Source organism: Vicugna pacos, chromosome 33, assembly GCF_048564905.1.
Source record: "Vicugna pacos chromosome 33, VicPac4, whole genome shotgun sequence".
NCBI classification, from domain to species: domain Eukaryota; kingdom Metazoa; phylum Chordata; class Mammalia; order Artiodactyla; family Camelidae; genus Vicugna; species Vicugna pacos.
The window spans coordinates 14,942,297-14,960,218 of NC_133019.1; the positions used below are offsets into that span (position 1 = coordinate 14,942,297).

At 51.7% G+C, this 17,922-nt stretch overlaps 1 protein-coding gene across 3 annotated transcripts in view; it reads right to left on the bottom strand.

Annotated features, from left to right (window-relative positions):
- The window catches only part of ZBTB16 (zinc finger and BTB domain containing 16), a 178,432-nt gene extending 166,622 nt beyond the window's left edge, over window positions 1-11,810 (bottom strand). For 2 of the 3 annotated variants that reach the window (XM_072954170.1, XM_072954168.1), the window contains exons 1-2: window positions 11,508-11,810; window positions 7,098-8,455 (exon numbers count right to left, since the gene is read on the bottom strand). In XM_072954170.1, the coding sequence (XP_072810271.1) occupies window positions 7,098-8,365 (1,268 nt within the window). In that variant the 5' untranslated portion in view covers window positions 8,366-8,455; window positions 11,508-11,810. Of the gene's footprint in view, window positions 1-7,097; window positions 8,456-11,247; window positions 11,461-11,507 lie in introns of those variants that run through there. The other variant, XM_031670494.2, reaches the window with a different exon arrangement.
- Window positions 11,811-17,922: the final 6,112 nt, after the last annotated feature.

Here is a 17,922-nt window from a genome sequence, read left to right on the forward strand (position 1 = left end):
GGGCTCTGGAACACGCCACATCCACAAGCCCAGGCTTCTCTCAGGAAGGCGGTGTGTGGGCTCCTCGTCTCTGCCCCGACCACAGTGATTTGCTGGCCTGACCACGTGCACAGGCCACAGGCCACGGCCTCGGAGAGCCGCCTCGGCACTTGGAGCTGCTGGTGGTGGAGTGCTGCCCAGCTAAATTTAAATGAGAACTGGAATGACTCATCAGGCTTCAGGTCAATGGGACAAAGAGTACCCTGGCCACCACGCTACCAGAGATCAGCTTTGGAGGAAAAATGCAGGTGCTCACTGTGTATCAGCTCCAAACACACGGCACCAGGGGCAGCGGTTCATCGGTGCTGTATAAACCGACGCCTCTGGGGGAAAGCGGGACCTGAAGCAACATGAACACAATTTTCACCCTGCACTGCCAGGCCTACAACAACAACGGGCAGCAAAAACACAACAGCGAACATTTACTGTGTGTTACCCTTCCTTGCACGTGACAAATATTTGCTGATTAATCCTTGTAGCAACCCAGTGAGTATGTACTGTTATTACTCTCATTTTACAAACGAGCCAGCGGGCACAGAGAGGTTGAGGAACGTAACCACCATCACACAGCTGGTAAGTGGTGAAGTCGGGATTCTGACCCAGATCGTCCGATTTGCTCAAAACGTCCGTTTACCATGTGAAAACCGTGGGGCCGGAGGTGGGAGAATGGGGTGCTGTGGTACGTTTTTCTTTCTACCAAAATAACTGCCACCGAGTCGGTGCTTTCACCTAAAACCGCCAAAACAGAACTTGACTAAGAAAACCCTCCAACGGGCAAATTAAGGCTCGCCTGCATTCATTTAGCAAGACTCGCATGTCTCACACGCAGGCTTTTGGTTGGATTTGTTTTAAAGTCATTACTTTTCAAAAATTAAAATAATTGGAAATGTTTTTCCCCTGAATTAGCAAGAAATCAAAGAGTTGTGAATGGAGTTTGATTTTAACAGTTTAGGATAATCACTATTTTAAAGATTCATAAATAGTTTTCCTAGAACAAGCAGGAGGAAAGAGTGTTGATGAACTGAAGCTTCCCCGCCTCTCCCTCCAGCAATTAGCAGCTCCATCCACTAGTGACAGCAAATTAAAATGGGACTTCTCGCCGAGATGAAAAAGCAGGCAGCTTTCTTCCACTGGAAAAAAAATAAAAGAAATCATCTTCTGAATTTCCAAGAGTTCCAGATCTCGGATGACTCAGTAACCCTAAGCAGGTGAAAGTATTAGAAACAAAGTCAGAGCAGATAGAGTCAAACCACACTGACCCCCTATTTTAGCTGGCCACCTGCCAATTTAGATTCCAAACCAGAGCGAAAGTCAGTTCACCAAAAAGGACTTCATGAAGAGGACAGTGCAGAAGGGGCAAAAGGAAAACTTTTTTTAAAAGAGTTCAACTCTCCAGGAAGAGCTCATCCAAGTACCTAGTTTTACAAAGGAAGAAGTTAAAGCTCAGGATGAAAAAGAGACAGACGAGTGTGAACCCAAATGTAAACTGTGGACTTTGGTTGATAATAATGTGCCCATGTCGGTTCATCAATGGTACCAAATATGCCACACTGATGAGGGATGATGAGGGTAGGGGCATATATATGTGTGGGTGGGGAGGGCTATGTGCGAACTCTGTATTTTCTGCTCAGTTCTGTTGTGAACCTGAAATGGCTCTAAAAGAATAAAGTCTATTTAAAAAATTTTAAAAAAGAGAGAAACCAATGATGACAATGGTGATGAAAGAAAGAAAGAAAGAAAGAAAGAAAGAAAGAAAGAAAGAAAGAAAGAAAGAAAGAAAGAAAGAAAAGAAAGAAAGGAGAGAAAGAAAGAAAGAAAGAAAGAAAGAAAGAAAGAAAGAAAGAAAGAAAGAAAGAAAGGAAAGAAAGAAAGAAAGAAAGAAAGAAAGAAAGAAAGAAAGAAAGAAAGAAAGAAAGAAAGAAAGAAAGAAAGAAAGAAAGAAACTTGAGCTGAGTGGAGAGGTCCAGCCTCCTAAGATGGCAGAACACACCACCACAACTTGTACCATCTCCCCATTTTCACAAGCAACGACCTCTCCAGCAGACTAGATTTCCAGGAGCCCGGGAGCTTAGAAACTTAAGTCATCCATCACCCCCAAAAGGATACTTCCTGGAAATAGAAATGGTTTCAGAAAGGATTTGGGCAAATCTGTGAATGACAGAGCAGCCATAAATAGCTACGAAGAGAAGCCAGGCTCCACCTGACCTTCAGGATTGACGTCAAGGAAGAGAGCTGGAGCCGCCAACAGTGGTACCGTAGGGACGGTGCTGGCATCATCCAGACTAGGTCAGATGGACCTGACCCAGAACAGCAATGCCCATGTGCTTATATGGCCTGGCGCGGAGCACCCAGGACTGTGAATTAGAAGGTGAACTGGGCTCCTGGCTCGAGCCATTTATAGCCCTGTGACCTTGAGTGTGTCACTCACTCACTCAAAGCTCATTTTCCTCATCTGTAAGTTGAGGCTGATAACGGTCGCAGATGCCTTACACAGAACACTTAGCTGCTTCAGAAATCCGAACTGTTCAGATGTTAGAAAGGTACTGTGGGGCCTATCATGTTTGCCAGCCCCAGAGGAGTCTAGGGAAGTACTCTGTAATCAAACACATTAATATTTTTGAGGCAAAACATATGAATATTCAAAATAAGCGGGATAAATATAGCCTCACATCAGTTCAGATCAAGTTTTGCCACTAAATGAGTTGGCTGCAAACTCACACAAAGCCTTTTAGCTTTCAGAGTTTTTCAGACGCCATCACTACACATATGGAATAAGGGACCTGCACCCCCTGAGGGGAAGCTGTGAGGTTCAGAGACAGAAGTCATTCCAGGCGCTCTGCAAAGGAAAAAGTGAGACAATGGATAAAAGGCACCATGAATATGATCACTGATACTATCACAATTTCACAGCATAGTGTTTTCCAAACAGAACTTGGCTGGACCTCAGAGGTGCCTAAAGCTGGCAGAATGATGAAAGGGGTCCAGGAGTTCAGGGCAACTTCTACATTCCCTAAGTGGCCTAAACCAAAGTCAATTGCTATTGGCTCTCTACACGTTCAACCACTGAGAAATGAGCAGCTGGCCACTTGAAAGAGGCTGATGCAAAGGGCCAGGCAGGACCTTGACATCTCAACAACGTGGCCCACGTACCCTGGAGCTGGCCCCAGGAATCTTCTGAGAAGGCTGCACACCTGAGTGCAGGGAACAGGCTGAGACCACCCTGGTGGTCCCTGAGCATCCCTTGGAGAACCATGCAAGAGCTACTGTGTGTGTGCAGAATACACCCCGTAGCTGGTCCCAGGGCTTGTCTTGTACAAGATCTGGAGGTTCCTGGGGAACCAGACCCCACTCTGATTCTGCAGCACTAAATTCAGAAGCAAGTTAATACCAGACTATGTGAGCCTGGGGAGACTGAGGACTATGAGAACTGTGTTGACACTTAAGTCAACCATACTGTTCCCTGCCATCTTCTTATATGTGTATAACTCTGAGAAGGAGACGATGCACCTGGCCTGGTTGAGCTGGTCCCTAGATCAGATGCAGACAAGGCTACATGCAGAATAGGTCCAGCCTTTCAGAGACAGAGAGAAAGAAGAGAGACTGAGCTTAGGGAAGGAGAGTCCACTCTTCCCGATGTGACCCTCCCTCTGTCAGATGTCATCCTCTGTAATGCGGGCCCACTAGGAAGGTTTTGCGGTCTAAAGCTTGTTCCTGCATCTGCCTGGAGATAGATCTGCTGATCTATCAGCCCTTCCGATTGTTCTGACTTCCTTCTGAATCCTTTAGGCAAGTAAGTCCCATTTGATTTACCCAAGTAGCATCTTTGTGTGGTCTTTCCATCAATCCATGGCTACATCCGACATTGCTTTTACATCTCACCATGCACCGCAGGGACCACAACTTCACAAAGTTTCATTCAAACTGTCTGTCATGCCAGCAGCCTCGCTCCCCTCTCGCCAGCTTGGGACCAAGTCACGAGGAAAGCCTTTGATGGGATTCCGGAACAATCCCTCCTTCCGGCATCACTTCCCAGAACTCACCCCTTCCTTCCTCTCCATGCCCTTCTGGCCTCCCAAGAAGAAACACAATAACTGGCGGGTACCTCACCTTTACCAACACTCCAGCTTACTGGCTTAACAACAGAATAAAATAAATCCTGTGGCCTGTTATTTCATCACGTTCGTCACTATTATATTTACTGCCAATTCGGCAGAACTCCTGACTTCAAAATCTCCTACCCCGATTGTTTTGTCTTGCCTTTTTGTTTGTGCTATGCTGGTAGTTGTGATGTGGTGGGGAGGACCAGAGAAATGTAGCACCTTAATGCTGGAGGTCTCAGAGAGAGGGAGAGAGGAAAAGCCTCCCCAGAGTGCATCTGTTCAGGAGCCAGGAGGCTGCCGGCCACAGCGAGGGCAGAGGGCACACAGGACCATTCTCTCCGACCTTGACATCCGTAGACCCCACAGCTTTCCACCCAGGGCACAGGCCCAGGCTCCAGCATCGTGGGCCACAGCAGCCGACTTTCCACTCTCAATCGAAAGCACATTCTCCATGTCAGATGCCCGGGATGCCAGAACCAGTGCCTCACCATCACAAGTTCACAAGGACAGGGACACTCCTCTGCACCACCTCACAGCCAACTCAACCCCGGCCGAGGGCAGCACTGTGAACACTACACACTAGAGCTCAGAGCCAACAGGGGTGATGCAGAGACAAGCCCCAAACGGGATGCAGGACTGAGGATCAGTTCCTCATCCCTCCCAGTTACCAAGTGCCAGTCGCAGCGCCAGGGATTTCCAGACGTTACTTCGTTAATTCAGCATCCCACCCTACAGACCATCTCCATTTTAAAGAGACTAAAACCCAGCTCAAAATGGTCATATAACTTTCCCAAGCTCTCCTGGCTAGATATGGCTAGTTCCACCAGGAATGTTCCAGGAGCGGGTTGGGGGTAGAACACAGCCAGCCCTCCACCTCTTCCCAGAAGAACAAGGACCCCACAGAATAGGAACTCAGAACTACTGGGAGAGTGACATCTTTTCCAGCCATCTCAGGTACAGAACACACGAGAGCTAGGAAAAAATTACTTTCCAGGGAATTGGGGGGGGGGGGGTGGGAGGAATGGGCGAAGGTAGTCTAAAGGTACAAATTTCCAGTTACAAAATAAGTAAGTCCTGGGGATCCAGCATAATGACTATAGTTAGCAATATTATATTGCATATTTGTAAGTTGCTAAGAGAAAGAGTAGATTTTAAAAGTGCTCAAGAAAAAAAATGTATAACCACATGTGGTGATCGATATTAACTAACTAGCATTATCCTAGTGATCATTTCATAATATATACACCCAAAATTGATCCAGTATTATATGTCGATTATATCTCAATTTAAAATTGTCTTTCCGCTATACCCCAATTCTTACTGCACGTAACTGAAATAATTCACATCCGGAGAAGATGATAAATCTATCTGGTCAAGTTTGGAGAGAGGGTTTCCTCTCTAGGAAAGTTTGAGCAAAAACAAACAGAACCTTGGTCTATTTCTGAGCAGTACAAGCACCACGAAGACACACCTTAGTGGCGGTTATTTTTCTCACCCGATCGGAAAAAAATACCGGCAACGGTTAGATCAACAGCACTTTCCACAAGGTAAGTATCCGAGCCCCCCATCAAAGTGTTGGCACATGTTCCGGCCCAGCTTGGGGTAATCAGATCAACCTCCAGAGGCCTCCTCCTCCGTGTTCCCAGCCCTGTCCCCTCTCCTACCTCCTCCTCTCTACCTGGATCAGCAACCAAGGAATGGGGCAGGGAGGGGGTAGAGAGAGGAGTGCAAAAGTGAAGAATCCACTCAAGATCAGCAAAACAGCAGGCAAGAAGGGAAACGTTATCACAGATGACAAGAGAAACTGGACTCCTTGACAACATTCACCAGACCCAGGGACTGGGAGGGAATGCTAAGGGCATATATAATATGATACATTATGATAGATGAAAGCAAACACCAAACTCACTACTGATTCCCTCCGTGTCTGCTGCACTTCCGAGAAGCAATTTTCAAAACCCTCTGCTCTGTCGCCCCGATCCTCTTTGGGACTGAATGATTCCAAGAGCAGCAAAGCGCAGGAGGGTTAAGACCTGAATTTGCATCCAGCTCTGCCTCTTACTATCCATATGACCCTGGGAAAAGGTCTTAGGACTCTCCTATGGGAAATAAGAACATCATCTACGTGGGACAACTGCTGTGAGAAAAACGTGACTCCATGAAAAGCACTTGAACCAGGCATGTCATAAAAGCTCAGTGAATGGTTATTTCACAGAGAAAGAAACAGAAGCCAGAGGGAAGCCAATGTTAGCCCGAAGTGGTATTTAATTCAATGTGAGCAGGGAGGGGATGAGAAGAAGGCTGCGGGCTGCAAAACCAATGTCTCTCATACCCATCCTTCTCCCTTGAATTTAAATCAACTCCCTCTAAATGTGTTTACAGGGACAGAAGATGAGAAGGGAGAGGAAGCAACATTCCCGGTGATGAATGTTCACCAGGAATGATGTTCAGAACCTGCAGCTGCTCTTGTGGCCTAAACAGCATCCAGCCCCTCCCATCCTCTGGCCCCTCCCATCCTCCGGAGCTGCAGACAGGCTGCCTTGGCAGAAACCAGCATGGGAGCTCGGGTACCTGAAACCTGGCAACATGGCCAGATCGGGGCTGTGGGACCTTCCTCCTCTCCCTGCTTCTCCCTCCCTCCACTTTAGCAGTCACTCCACGCAAAGGAGACCAGACCCGACAGCAGAAAAAGCAAATAATAGGCGCCCAAAGGCAAAAAGAGAGGCGAGCGCCTAGCAAGAAGCTGGGCCCCTGAGTTCCCCAGCGCTTAGAAAAGACCCGAGGCTCCCTCAGCACACTTGAAAATTTTCCCCCAACATGATTTTTCACAAGTAGCAAAGACAACAGGCGAGCCGCGCCCCAGGAGACTCAGGAGTAGCTGGGTATGAAGACGGGGGTCAAGGCCAAAGTCTGGGGTCGGGGGGTCGGGGGGTCGGTACGGGAGTGGGGGGGGCCTACCTGTGCTGCTCCACCGCCTCGTTGTCCGGAAGCTCCACCCCACACACGCTGCACTGCTCCCCGACAGTCCGGCTCTCCGACTTCATGCCCACGGCCAGCTCCCCCAGCTTGCTGAACAGCTCCCTCTGGATGAAGCCCTGGGGCAGCAGACCCCCGTAGGTGCTGAAGTCCATGGAGACGGCCAGGGTAGGCTGCACGTGGAGGCCCGAGGTCACCGAGGACGGCATGCTCAACACGGCATCAGCCTTGTGGTTGGGCAACACCGAGTAGATACCCAGGTGCTTCTCAGCTGGGGGCACGGGGGGCTCCAGGCGGCCTGGGGGGCCCTGGGCAGCCTCCGCGGGAGGTGGCAGCTGCTCGGCGCTCTCCTCACGCCCGTAATGCAGCTCCCTGGCGCTGGTGATGACGCTGCTCCGAGTCGGGGTTCCAGGCCCCTCCTTGCCCCTTTCCTCCACCTTGTCCCCCAGCCCAGCTGAGATGCTAGACTCGGCTGCCCCAGGGCTGTCCTGGCCGGGCACCTCATCCACCTGCATCATCTCCGGCTTCACCTCGGCCGCCGCAGAGTGCCGCCCTCCCCCAGCCAGAGGCGGCTCCTCAGGCCCAGCGGGCGGCTGAAGTGCCCCCTGCAGGAGAGACTGTCCTATGGTCATCAAGCTGTCCACTGCCGCCTTGGTGGGACTCATGGCTGAAAGGCCAAACGACGTGGAGACGGAAGGACTCTGGTCCCCCATGGGCCCAGGGAGGCTCTGAGCTGCCACACTGGCATACCCGCTCTCCTCGCTGGAATGCTTCGAGATGAAGATGTTCTTGAGGTACCGAGCCTTGCGGTCCTCCTCCTCCTCGGCCCCACCGTCTGCCATGGTGGCCTCCGTGTCATTGTCATCTGAGGCCTGGATGGTCTCCAGGATCTTCAGGCACTGCTCCTCCAGGTACTCGATCTCCAAGATCTCGGCCGCGTACAGCAGGTCATCCAGGTCCTCCGCCTTGGCTTGCAGCGTGGCTGTGTACGCATACTCCAGAATCTGCTGGAAAGTCTTTGGAGAAAGGAAGTCCAGGGTGTAGTGCTGGCTGTTGCGGTGGAAGAGGATCTCAAACATCTTGCTGGTGCAGGCCAGCACCGTCCGGTGGGCGTGGAACTCCTGGCTGTCCACCATGATGACCACATCGCACAGCGTCCCCGCCAGCCGCATCTGGTTGGCCTTGCACAGGAGCCCCGTGGGGTGGCTGGGGTTCTGCAGCTGGATCATGCCCATCTTTGTCAGATCCATGGTGCTCCCCGCGGCTTAGGCATGAGGCTCTCTTTCCTTCCTGGCTCTGCGTGGCGGGGCAGGGTGCGTTTCCCGGGCCAATGGAGAGGGCTAGAGGGAAGAAGGGGACAAGAGGCAGAAGAGATGCAAGACCAAAACTTAAATTAGTGAGTGCCCCTAAAAGTAAGAATTCAAACACTAGAACATAGGCTCTCCCCCAAAACCCCAGCAAGAGAGCCTTGGAGATTTAACCAAGAGGAATGGGCTTCCTAGAAAGCTACGTCTGCCTTTTCAGGCCCAAGGATGATGAAAGTAACGAGACGGTTCTGCCACGGCATATGCCTAAGTCACTGCTCTGTGACATCTGTTAGATAAAGTAAGATGAAAATTACAGCAGAGTCTTGTGAATCTCGGGCTTTCTTTAAGTCTGAGAGTGAGGGGCTCCAGTGCAAGGCCCACGTTCCTTATGAGAAGGTGCCCAGTGCATGATTTAAATTAAGATTTTATCCTCTTCCTCGGTTTCACTCTCAACCCCACGAGCAGCAAACCTCACCTTCAAAACACAGCTTGTCTAAATCCTGCCTTGCAGTGGCAGCCCCGGGGGCAAAGCCCAGCCTCTCTAGGGTTGGCAGCCTTAGACTCATGGCTCCCAGAAATCCATGGGCAAGAACTCTCCTCCAGCCCACCTTCTCACCCTCAGCCAGTGCCTTCCTGGGCCTCTGTCCTTCCACTCTTCTCAAGGCTGCAAGGATTAAAGAACCCAGGCCTTGACCCCTCTTTACGCACTAAGAGTAACACACACACATAACCCTTGTACTAGCTGGGCTCACTTGCACCCATAGGTACTTTGAAGTGATTGTTATCTGTAATCCAAATTCTGGACTATGTGTGTGCATGCGCACGTGTGTGCATGCACCAGCCAGAGATGGAGAGTTAACACATGTGCGTGCTCACGTAAGATGCCGCACTTACCCCCTGCCCACAACTGCCCAGTGGTCAGGAGGTTCTGTAAAATGTAGGATAGGTCATGAAGGACCTACAGAGAGCAGTCCTGGGAAACATGTACCCCTAAAGCCAGGAGTGCACATGCTGGGAACATGAATGACAAGTGTGTCCCACAGGCTCCTGGGAGTGGGCGAGTCCTGTGACCTGGAGCAGTAACTGATGATGGGCATGGTTTGGAGGTGCTGGAGATGATAATGGCACCAGCATCTATGGTATGAGTTACAACAAGTATGAAGGGAAGTCAGGACTGGAGACAAAGGCCTCTCTAAAGCGCCATGTGGGATCAGTAACAGGACTCTGAGACTCCCAAAGCTGTCTAAGGAGTGTCAGAAAGACCTCACAGGCTCAGGTCTCTCCCAGCCTCTGCCTTGCTGTGGCCACTACTGCAGAGAAATGAACTGGGAGCAAAGCGGAGCAAGGGCTCTCCCTCACTCTTGGAACACTGCTGGCCTCTGCCCCCAAAAGGATGCCTGTTGGCTCCCGAGTCACAAATCTTACGGAGAAAGGGTTAACAGGACAATTAATCAAAACGCTTTTGCTTCCCACCCTGGGATGGGAACTGAGGCGATCAAGGTGGGGGTTTGGGGAGGCCGGGAAAGGCCATTCAAAGGTGCCTTGCCACCATGCGCTTTCCCGCAGACTTCGGGATTTCGGAGAACTGGGAGGGAGCAATCGAAAGAACAGAAGCTAGGCTACTCGAATTTCTTCCCAAAGGCCAGCTCGGTGGGTTCTGATGAGAAAATCAGGGTGCCCTCGGTCAGCCGTCCCCGCCACCCGCGGCTCGGCGCCCGCGATCCGGCCGGCGCTGGCTGCAGCGCCCAGGCCGGCAGCGCGGGGGAAAGCCGGCGCTAACCGCTCGGGTTCCGGGGATCGATCGCGCTCTCACACACCCCTCAGTTCCCAGCACCCCAAACAGACTTGGAGACGACTTCAGCAAACTTGGGGAAGCAACTTTTCCAGGGGGGCCAGAAGGCAAGGAGAGAAGGAGCCAGGCTAGGGAGGAGGGAAAGCGAAAGAGACCCGGACGAAAGGCGAGAGTCCGGGCGGGCCGGACGCGAGGGCGAGAGCGGCGAGGAGGCGGACCCTCCCCGCCGCGAAGGGGAAGCACAAAAGCCCGACAGCGAGTTGTGGGAGGAAAGGCGAGAAGGAATTTGGGAGCCCTCCCTCCCCAACCCAGGGCCGTGACCCTCGGGAGCGATGGACAAGGTCCCCGGCCTCGGGCGGGTGGCGCCAGCAGCCGGCGCGCCCGGCCCAGGCACGTTGCGAGCGTCCCAGCAAGCGGGGGAGCCAGTCGGTGCCGAGCGCGTCTGTGCGTTCCAGCAGGTCTGCTGGCCAGCGAGATTGTGCGCATTTCGAGCGCGTGCGGGAGTGTTCGAGGGTCTGTGTGAGCGAGCTGCCCGCGCGCCGCGGTGGGAAAGGCATCCCAAACGCATCAGGTGCAGAGCCGAGCACCCACCGTGCGCGGCCGGGAGCGCACAGCGAGCTCCGGCGCCACGGCCGGTCCCGCCGAGAGCCGAGGAGGGCCCGGAGCGCTGGAGACCCTCCCGAGCTCCGCCACGGTGCCCCTCCCCCCCAAAACGGGGGGATCAAGTCCAATCAAGAAAAAAGAGCCCACCACGTTTTTCAAAGAGAAAGAAAACCCAAGTGAGTCTCAGCCCTGCTCCCTTCTGCCCCAGATCCACTCCTCCGATCCTCCGATTCTAGCTTTCTAGCCGGCCGGAGAATAAACACAAATAAACCACAGCCCTATCTCGCGCCCGCGCACCGGTCGGCATACATATGAGCACCCACCGGCTCCCGGCTCCTCCGCCGGCCCCTGGTGGTACAAAGCCTCCCGCTCCCCAACCCTCCGCTCGCGCCCTCAGTCCCCGCAGACCGCTCTGCCCCCCACCTCTCACCCCGGCCGTGCCCTGGAGCGGAAGGGTTGGGGAGGCGGCTGCGCCCAAGCTGACAGCCGGGGCTCCCCCCTTCTAGCCGATCCCCAACCGCCCGTGGCGACGGCTGCAATGGCAAGAAGGGAACAAGCCGAATAAAATAAGGCACAAGCCCAGCGGCCGACTGGCCGAAGCGAGTGCGCCCCCCCGACCTCTCCAGCCCCGGGGCGCCCCGGAGCGAGGCTATAGCTGGGCGGTGCGCCCCTCCCGGGCCCCCCACTCACCGCTGCCGAGCCGGGCGCCGTGGGGTGGGTGTGCGTGCCTCTTGGGGGTGTGTGCCTGTGTCGGGGAGGGGTGTTGCTGGGGAACTGTTGCTCTCGGTATCACGGCGGCAGCGGCGGCATCGCCCGGCAGTTCGCAGTACCCGCTCTCATCGCCCTCAACTCCTCTCTGCTACGAGGTTAGCAAATCACCACCGGCCGCGGCGCCGCCGCCGCGTCCCACGTCAACACCGAGCCCCCTCCCCTGCGAGGCCCCGGCGCCTCTCCATCTTTAGTGCTGGCGGCCGAGCCCGGCTCCCTGCCCACAGCTGCCCCCCTTCCCTCCCCCCTCCCGCGTCGTCCCCGGGCTCAGCCCGCCCACCCCACCCCCCCCGCACTGGCCGAGCCCGCGCGCGCTCCCCGCCCCACCCCTCCCCTTCCCCCCGTCCCCTCCCTTCCCCGCGCGCCGCGCTCCGGGCTTCGCCTGACATCTAGCTGCTGCTGGGGCGCCGGCGGCCGCCGCTCACCGGCCAGGCGGAGAGGAAAGAAGGAGCTCTCATGGAGAGGAGTGCCAGGGACTCGGAACCCTTAGTGGGGGCAATGGAGGTGAGGGGCGAGGAGCATCCCTCACCTTCAACCCCCGGGTTTTTAATTTCCACTGGACACGGATTTGGGTTTCCCCTGTTGCTCCAGGCGCAGAGTTTTGTCCCCGGCTCCAATGTTAGCCCCGATTCAGTGCTTCTCATCTCGCCTTTCATTTTTTCTCCGGGCTGGGGGTGGCACCCCCTGTACCCCGACATCGGTTTTAGAAGGACGCTCTCCCAGCCCAAGCTCAGGCCTTTTGTGCGTCCGGGCCTTCTGGACATCCAGACTGCGATTAGCCTCCAGGCGCAGAGTTCACTGGCCCTGGAACCAGGTGCCGAAAGGTCCGCAGGACTCTGTCGTCGAGGGGAGACGCCCCATTTTAGCTGTCGCGACCCCTGGAGGCCAAGGTCGAGGCCTGAGAGAAACTTTTCTCCGTCCCAGTCTTGAGCATCCCCTGGGCTTTGCCCCCCAGGGAACCTGGTTGGAAACAGTTACCGAGAACTGCACCCTGTTCAGGGCAAAGTCTTCAGGAGTGAGTGAAAACTTGAAGAAGCTCCAGGCCCCTAAAAGTGTCTCCTTTCAACGGGCCGCTCCACTTTAGAGGGTGGAGTTGAGGTCGGTAACCCTAGGGTAGAGCAACCGGAAGAATGGCGCCTTTGTCCGGGCTGCGGAGCGTCCCTCTTCTCCGCCCTTTCCCTGGAGCTTGGCGAAGGTAGGGGACAAGAGGTGAGAAACGCTCTTCTGGGCCCAGGCCTTGACTGCCGGCTCAAGTCCGGGAGCGTTGGGGTGAGGGGGGTGGTGGAGAGCGCCCTCCTTGGGTCTCTGAACTATCCGCCCTGGGTGTCCTACAGTCTTAGCAACGCGAGGCTTCAGTCACTGAGTCCTGATTCCCCACATTTCAGTCTGTAATAGCAGGGTGGGTCAAAGATTTTCCGCAGGACTGAGGCATAATCACATCCCGATGCGTGCCTCAGGCACTGCCCCAAACTGAAAGTCAAGCCCTGAGAACTGAAGGGTCATGGAAGGTGGCAGAAGCCAACTAGAGGCAAAAATATGCGTCCAGCCACGTGAGACCAGTTGGAGTTTATATCAGAACTGATCCGGGTTTACAAGAGCTGCTAATGGGGTAGTCCCGAGGACAGGCACCTCCATCCCAGCAAGCATGGCCCCTGTCCTACTTGCAGGAGAAGTGCTCAGACCCGCAGGAGTCAGGGGCGAGAAGACCCGTGAGAGGCGCACTTGAAAGTGAAGGAGAGGAGCCAGCTGTCCTCTGCTAGCAGTGACTACAGCAACTTATCCAAGATGCCAGGGAAAGCCTAGTCCCTGGGTATTCAGTTTGATTAACAATCAAGAGAATCTATGAAACTATTTTTCCAGCTAAGGTCTATGCAGTCTGTAAGGGGAAAGGGATTTAAAGAAAGTTAACAAAAAAGAACTGGTGTGACAAACAACACGGGTTTACTGTACAGCACAGGGAGCTATATTCAATGTCTTGTAATAACCTATAATAGAAAAGAATCTGAATAAATATGCATATGTGTAACTGAATCACTTTGCTGGATACCTGAAACTAACACAGTATTGTAAATCAACAAAAAAGAGAGAAAGAAACGAAGGAAGGAAGGAAGGAAGGAAGGAAGGAAGGAAGGAAGGAAGGAAGGAAGGAAGGAAGAACTGGTCTCCGAGAGGAGCAAGAGGGGCGAAATGTAAGGAGAGAAGACAGTCCTGGTGCCTCACTAAGAAAATCGAAGAAAGGATCATTGAACTGTTGAGCTTCTGCCTAGATGGTACCTACTGAAAGTTGCTCCCTCGCTGTCTGCATCCACCTACCAGCCCCTCCTGAGTGTGTGAGCAGAAGCAGCACACAATTAACCCCTGATCTAATCTCCTATTAATCCTCAAATCAGAGAAAGAGAGCCTCTCTGGAAACAATGGGAGGGAAAGAACAGTCCCTTCCTGGCCCCGACTCCCCCACCTCCATGCCATGTTCATGCTATGTGAAAATCTCCCTTGCTTCATAAACTTGGCCCATTAAAAAGCCCAGCCCTTGTTAGTAAGTGTTAAAGAGAGATTAATGCCCGAATTTAAGAGGTGGAGAAGGTAACAAAAAGGAGGAAGGCAGGCGAAGCTGTGGGCTGAGTGCCAGCCTTGGGCTCCAAGCATTTCCACTTAGCGCTGAAGGCTGGCTGCACAGCACTTTGATAAGGTTTATTGGGCCCAGATAAAGCGGCAGCAGCTCCCCCACCAAAACTGGCACCATTTATAGCCAAAGCTATGTCCCTGGGTCCCCAGAAGGCTGATGAGAATCCCCAGTTCAGAAATTTCATATGGCAGCACCTAAAAACAAGCAAGATGGAAAATTACAGCAGAAAACTCCCTCTCTCTCCTTCTCTCTCTCTCTCTTTCTCTCTCCCTTTCCTTCTCTCTCATGTTCATGCATTTGTAGTATTTTTTTTACTGTTTTTCTGGAGGGGTGTGGTAAAAGAAGCTGGGACGTCAGCTTTGACAGGCTGGGGAGGTCATGCTGGAGACAGAGGAATAGACGAGCTGACCTTTGGGTGGAATTCCATTGCTAAATCTCATTCTCTCATCTCCTCCTTTACTCATATACCTCCCGCTGGTAGCAGCTCTTCAGAGCTCAGTCTGTGGGAGAGGATGTGAGGTCCAAGCGATCTTACAGGAAGGAGACAGGGGGAATGATACCTCATTCTGAACACTGACTGTCAAATTTAATACATTACCTCTATTGTTTTATCTAATCCTCATAACAACTCGAATAATGCAGGAATGATCATTTCCCCCGTTTCTGTGGATGAGAAACCTGGGGCTCACAGAGGTTAAGTGCCTTCCCCAAGACTGTAGAGCTGTTAAATATCAGAGCTGAGACCTTAAATCAGACCATTCCGACTGCAAAGCTCATGACCTTAACTTCTAGATTATACGGCCCTTAGTGAGATGGAAAAATGGAAACAAGGGCTTTGACTTCCCCTTCTCCTCTTACTCCGCAGAGGCCAAGTTCTCTGCAGCAGCCAGTCAAGCTGAGGACCAAAGAGTTCTCCATGGAATCAGGCCATCAGGTAAGCAGACTTAGATGCCCAGCTCTCTGCACTTTCCCCCACTTGTCTTCCTCAAAATCTCAGGCAAAAGTTGAGGAGAGAGTTTTGAACTACAATAAAACTTCAACTAAACAGGTACCCGGGAGAAAAGTCCTTGTGGTGTTCTGAGTGTTCTGCTTGAGTGTTAGTAAAAAGCTCCAAATTATTTTGTTCCAGCTCCTTCGTTGGAAAACAGTTTTAAAATTTTAAAGTAAACTTTCCTATCATGGTAAATAAATCAAGGACTCCTACCTTTGGGGGAGAAGAAGTGACTTTGTGTTTCCCTAAAACCTTGTGATGAATGGAGAATGAAGCATTTTCAAGGACGGATGCAGGCAATGAAGCCCCTGAATAGAAAAATTAAAAAATAGTCTCCCAAAATCGAGAACTCCAGGGCACCACTGAAGGATGCACCAGGCTGTCACAGGTACTCTCAGATTCTTACCCCTCTGTGGACTCTTGAGGAGAAGACACAGCAAGCCTACTGTATCCTTTTTGGAGGCAAAGGGTCTTAAGATGCTTCACGGTTATCACTGAGACATCTTCTAGACAGATGCAGAGGATGTCAAAAGCTAAGTAGAGTCAAATCTGGCCTCAGTGCATATGTTGATCGTTTTCTTTTTTTTTTTAATTTAATTCTTTCATGTCACTTCCTTATATGCCCCTTCCAGATAACGGAGCTGAGAATAATCAGTTGATGGGTGTGTTCTGGTTAGTTGAAGCCCAGAAAGCCAAGGCAGAAGATGACTTCTTTGATGAATACTTGCCGTCTTATCCCCCTGTGGAGACCTGGTTAGTGATGTTTACACCTGGGTCTCTCCTCCAGGTACAAAGTCATGCCCTTCTTCTCCTCTGTAGGGCAGAGAGTGACATTTCAAAGGGAGAAGATGAGAGGTTATTTCTTTTAGCCCCAAAAGCCTTGGGTCACTGTGACCCCAAGATCTTCTCCATTGAGGAAGTGAAAGCTTTTCCTCTCTCTCTTCCTCTCATTCCCCCTAGCATATTGCAAATGGTGTTGGGACCTAATGTTGTCAACTCAAATAGCAAATCTGAGTTGTTATTAGTGCAAAGATGCCCTGAGGGGGCAGGCAGTGTGGATGAAATCTGCAATGGATGTACGGGGAAGTGTGTTTATAATTATAATGGGATTTAATGTACACTGGGACCAGATGACGGCAGCCGTTTAAAAAAGAGAGGCTTAATAAGAGAGAAGAGAGGTCCCTTAATGACAGGCAGCAGGGCTCAGGTTATTAGGACGAGGCACGGTGTTTCACGGGGTGTCACAAACCACGTGCCCAGTTTTATGGGGTTCCTGACAAAGCTTTGGGGTAAGACATAGCAACCTTGGCTGTCCGTTCTTGGGCATAATGTTTTAATGTTGTCTCTCACAGGGGTACCTGCTCTTCAGAGAAAGGCGTTTTTTTTCCTCCCGTTCAGATACACATCCGGCCCCAGGCCAACACTGAGTAGTTTGGGTGTTCTCTTGAAATCTGATTTGTTCTGAGAAAGACGGCCTTAATTTCAAAACTGAAATTTTGTAACTGTCGAGGGGTGCATATCGTGTGCATGAAACAAAACGGCGTGACTAATGGGAGTCCCACAGTGAATTCCCCGGGTGCCTCGCTGAGAATTAACCCCCAAGTCCTCATCAGAAATAGGGTTTGGTGGTTTTTTGTTTTTGTTTTTTTTTTCATTTAACACTTTGGTGTTTCAGGTAAGCCAGGAAGTGAGGAAGTATGTAACATTTTCTTACCCTGCTTAACTTTTTAAATAGCTAACTGTTTAACTTTTGAGGTGGTTTAACAGGTTTGAATCCACAGCCGCTGTTTTATAAAAGGAGAGCTACTGTCATGCACACAACCTGGAAGGGTGTGCGGAGAACGTGCCACACTCCAGAAGTGTCACCTAAAGTACCGTGGTCCAGAAATACAACTCACATCCACGTTGCATTATTCTATATATTTCTCTTCAGATGTGAGAGGAGTGTATGAAAGCTAGTGTGTTCATCTAATAAAGGCTTCTTCCATGGTTACTGTGTTGTGTGTTCCCAAAGCCTGTGACTAGTCTCAGAGTCCTTGCAGCGGCATGTTTCCCTTATCCTGACAAGGAGGAGAGGGCAGGGATAAAATAAGTGAAAACCCGACTTCCAGTCACGTGCTCTGGGAAGCAGTATTTCTGGAGAAGGTACTCTTCAAACAGAAGTGGTAAGTCGGGGGCACACAAGCCCCAAGATGAAATGATTTTACTCAATGACAGGTAATTTCAAGCAATTACATTTAAATTATTACAGCAAAACAAACGCTGGGGTCCTGTGGAGTGAAATTCAAAATGTTCATGAATTTTTAAGATAAAATGAGTGACTGCCTTGGAGTTATCCCTTGAGAAAAGCTTACTGGCTTTTTCCCATTAGGGCTGCGTGGGTGGGAGACTGGGGGATGCTCTGCGGGTGATGGCTGTTGTGGGCTTTGAGCCAGACTCTTGGACTCAGCCTCCCTTGCCAGGGCAGGTTTGTTTGTCTCTTGGGGAAGTCACTGTTGGATTTTTGATGGAATCCTCTCCACCCCGCCCTCCAATCAGAATTAATTTCTCCCTCCTCCATAAGTCCGTTAGCACTGTTTAAACATTTACCAGCGTTGACCACCATCTGCCTTGTATCTGACTGAGTTATGTGCATTCTGACCACCCCCTCCATTGTGAGTTTCTGGAAGGCTTGGTCTCAGGCTTGTTCAACTTAGCGTCCCCACTTCCAACCCTCAGAG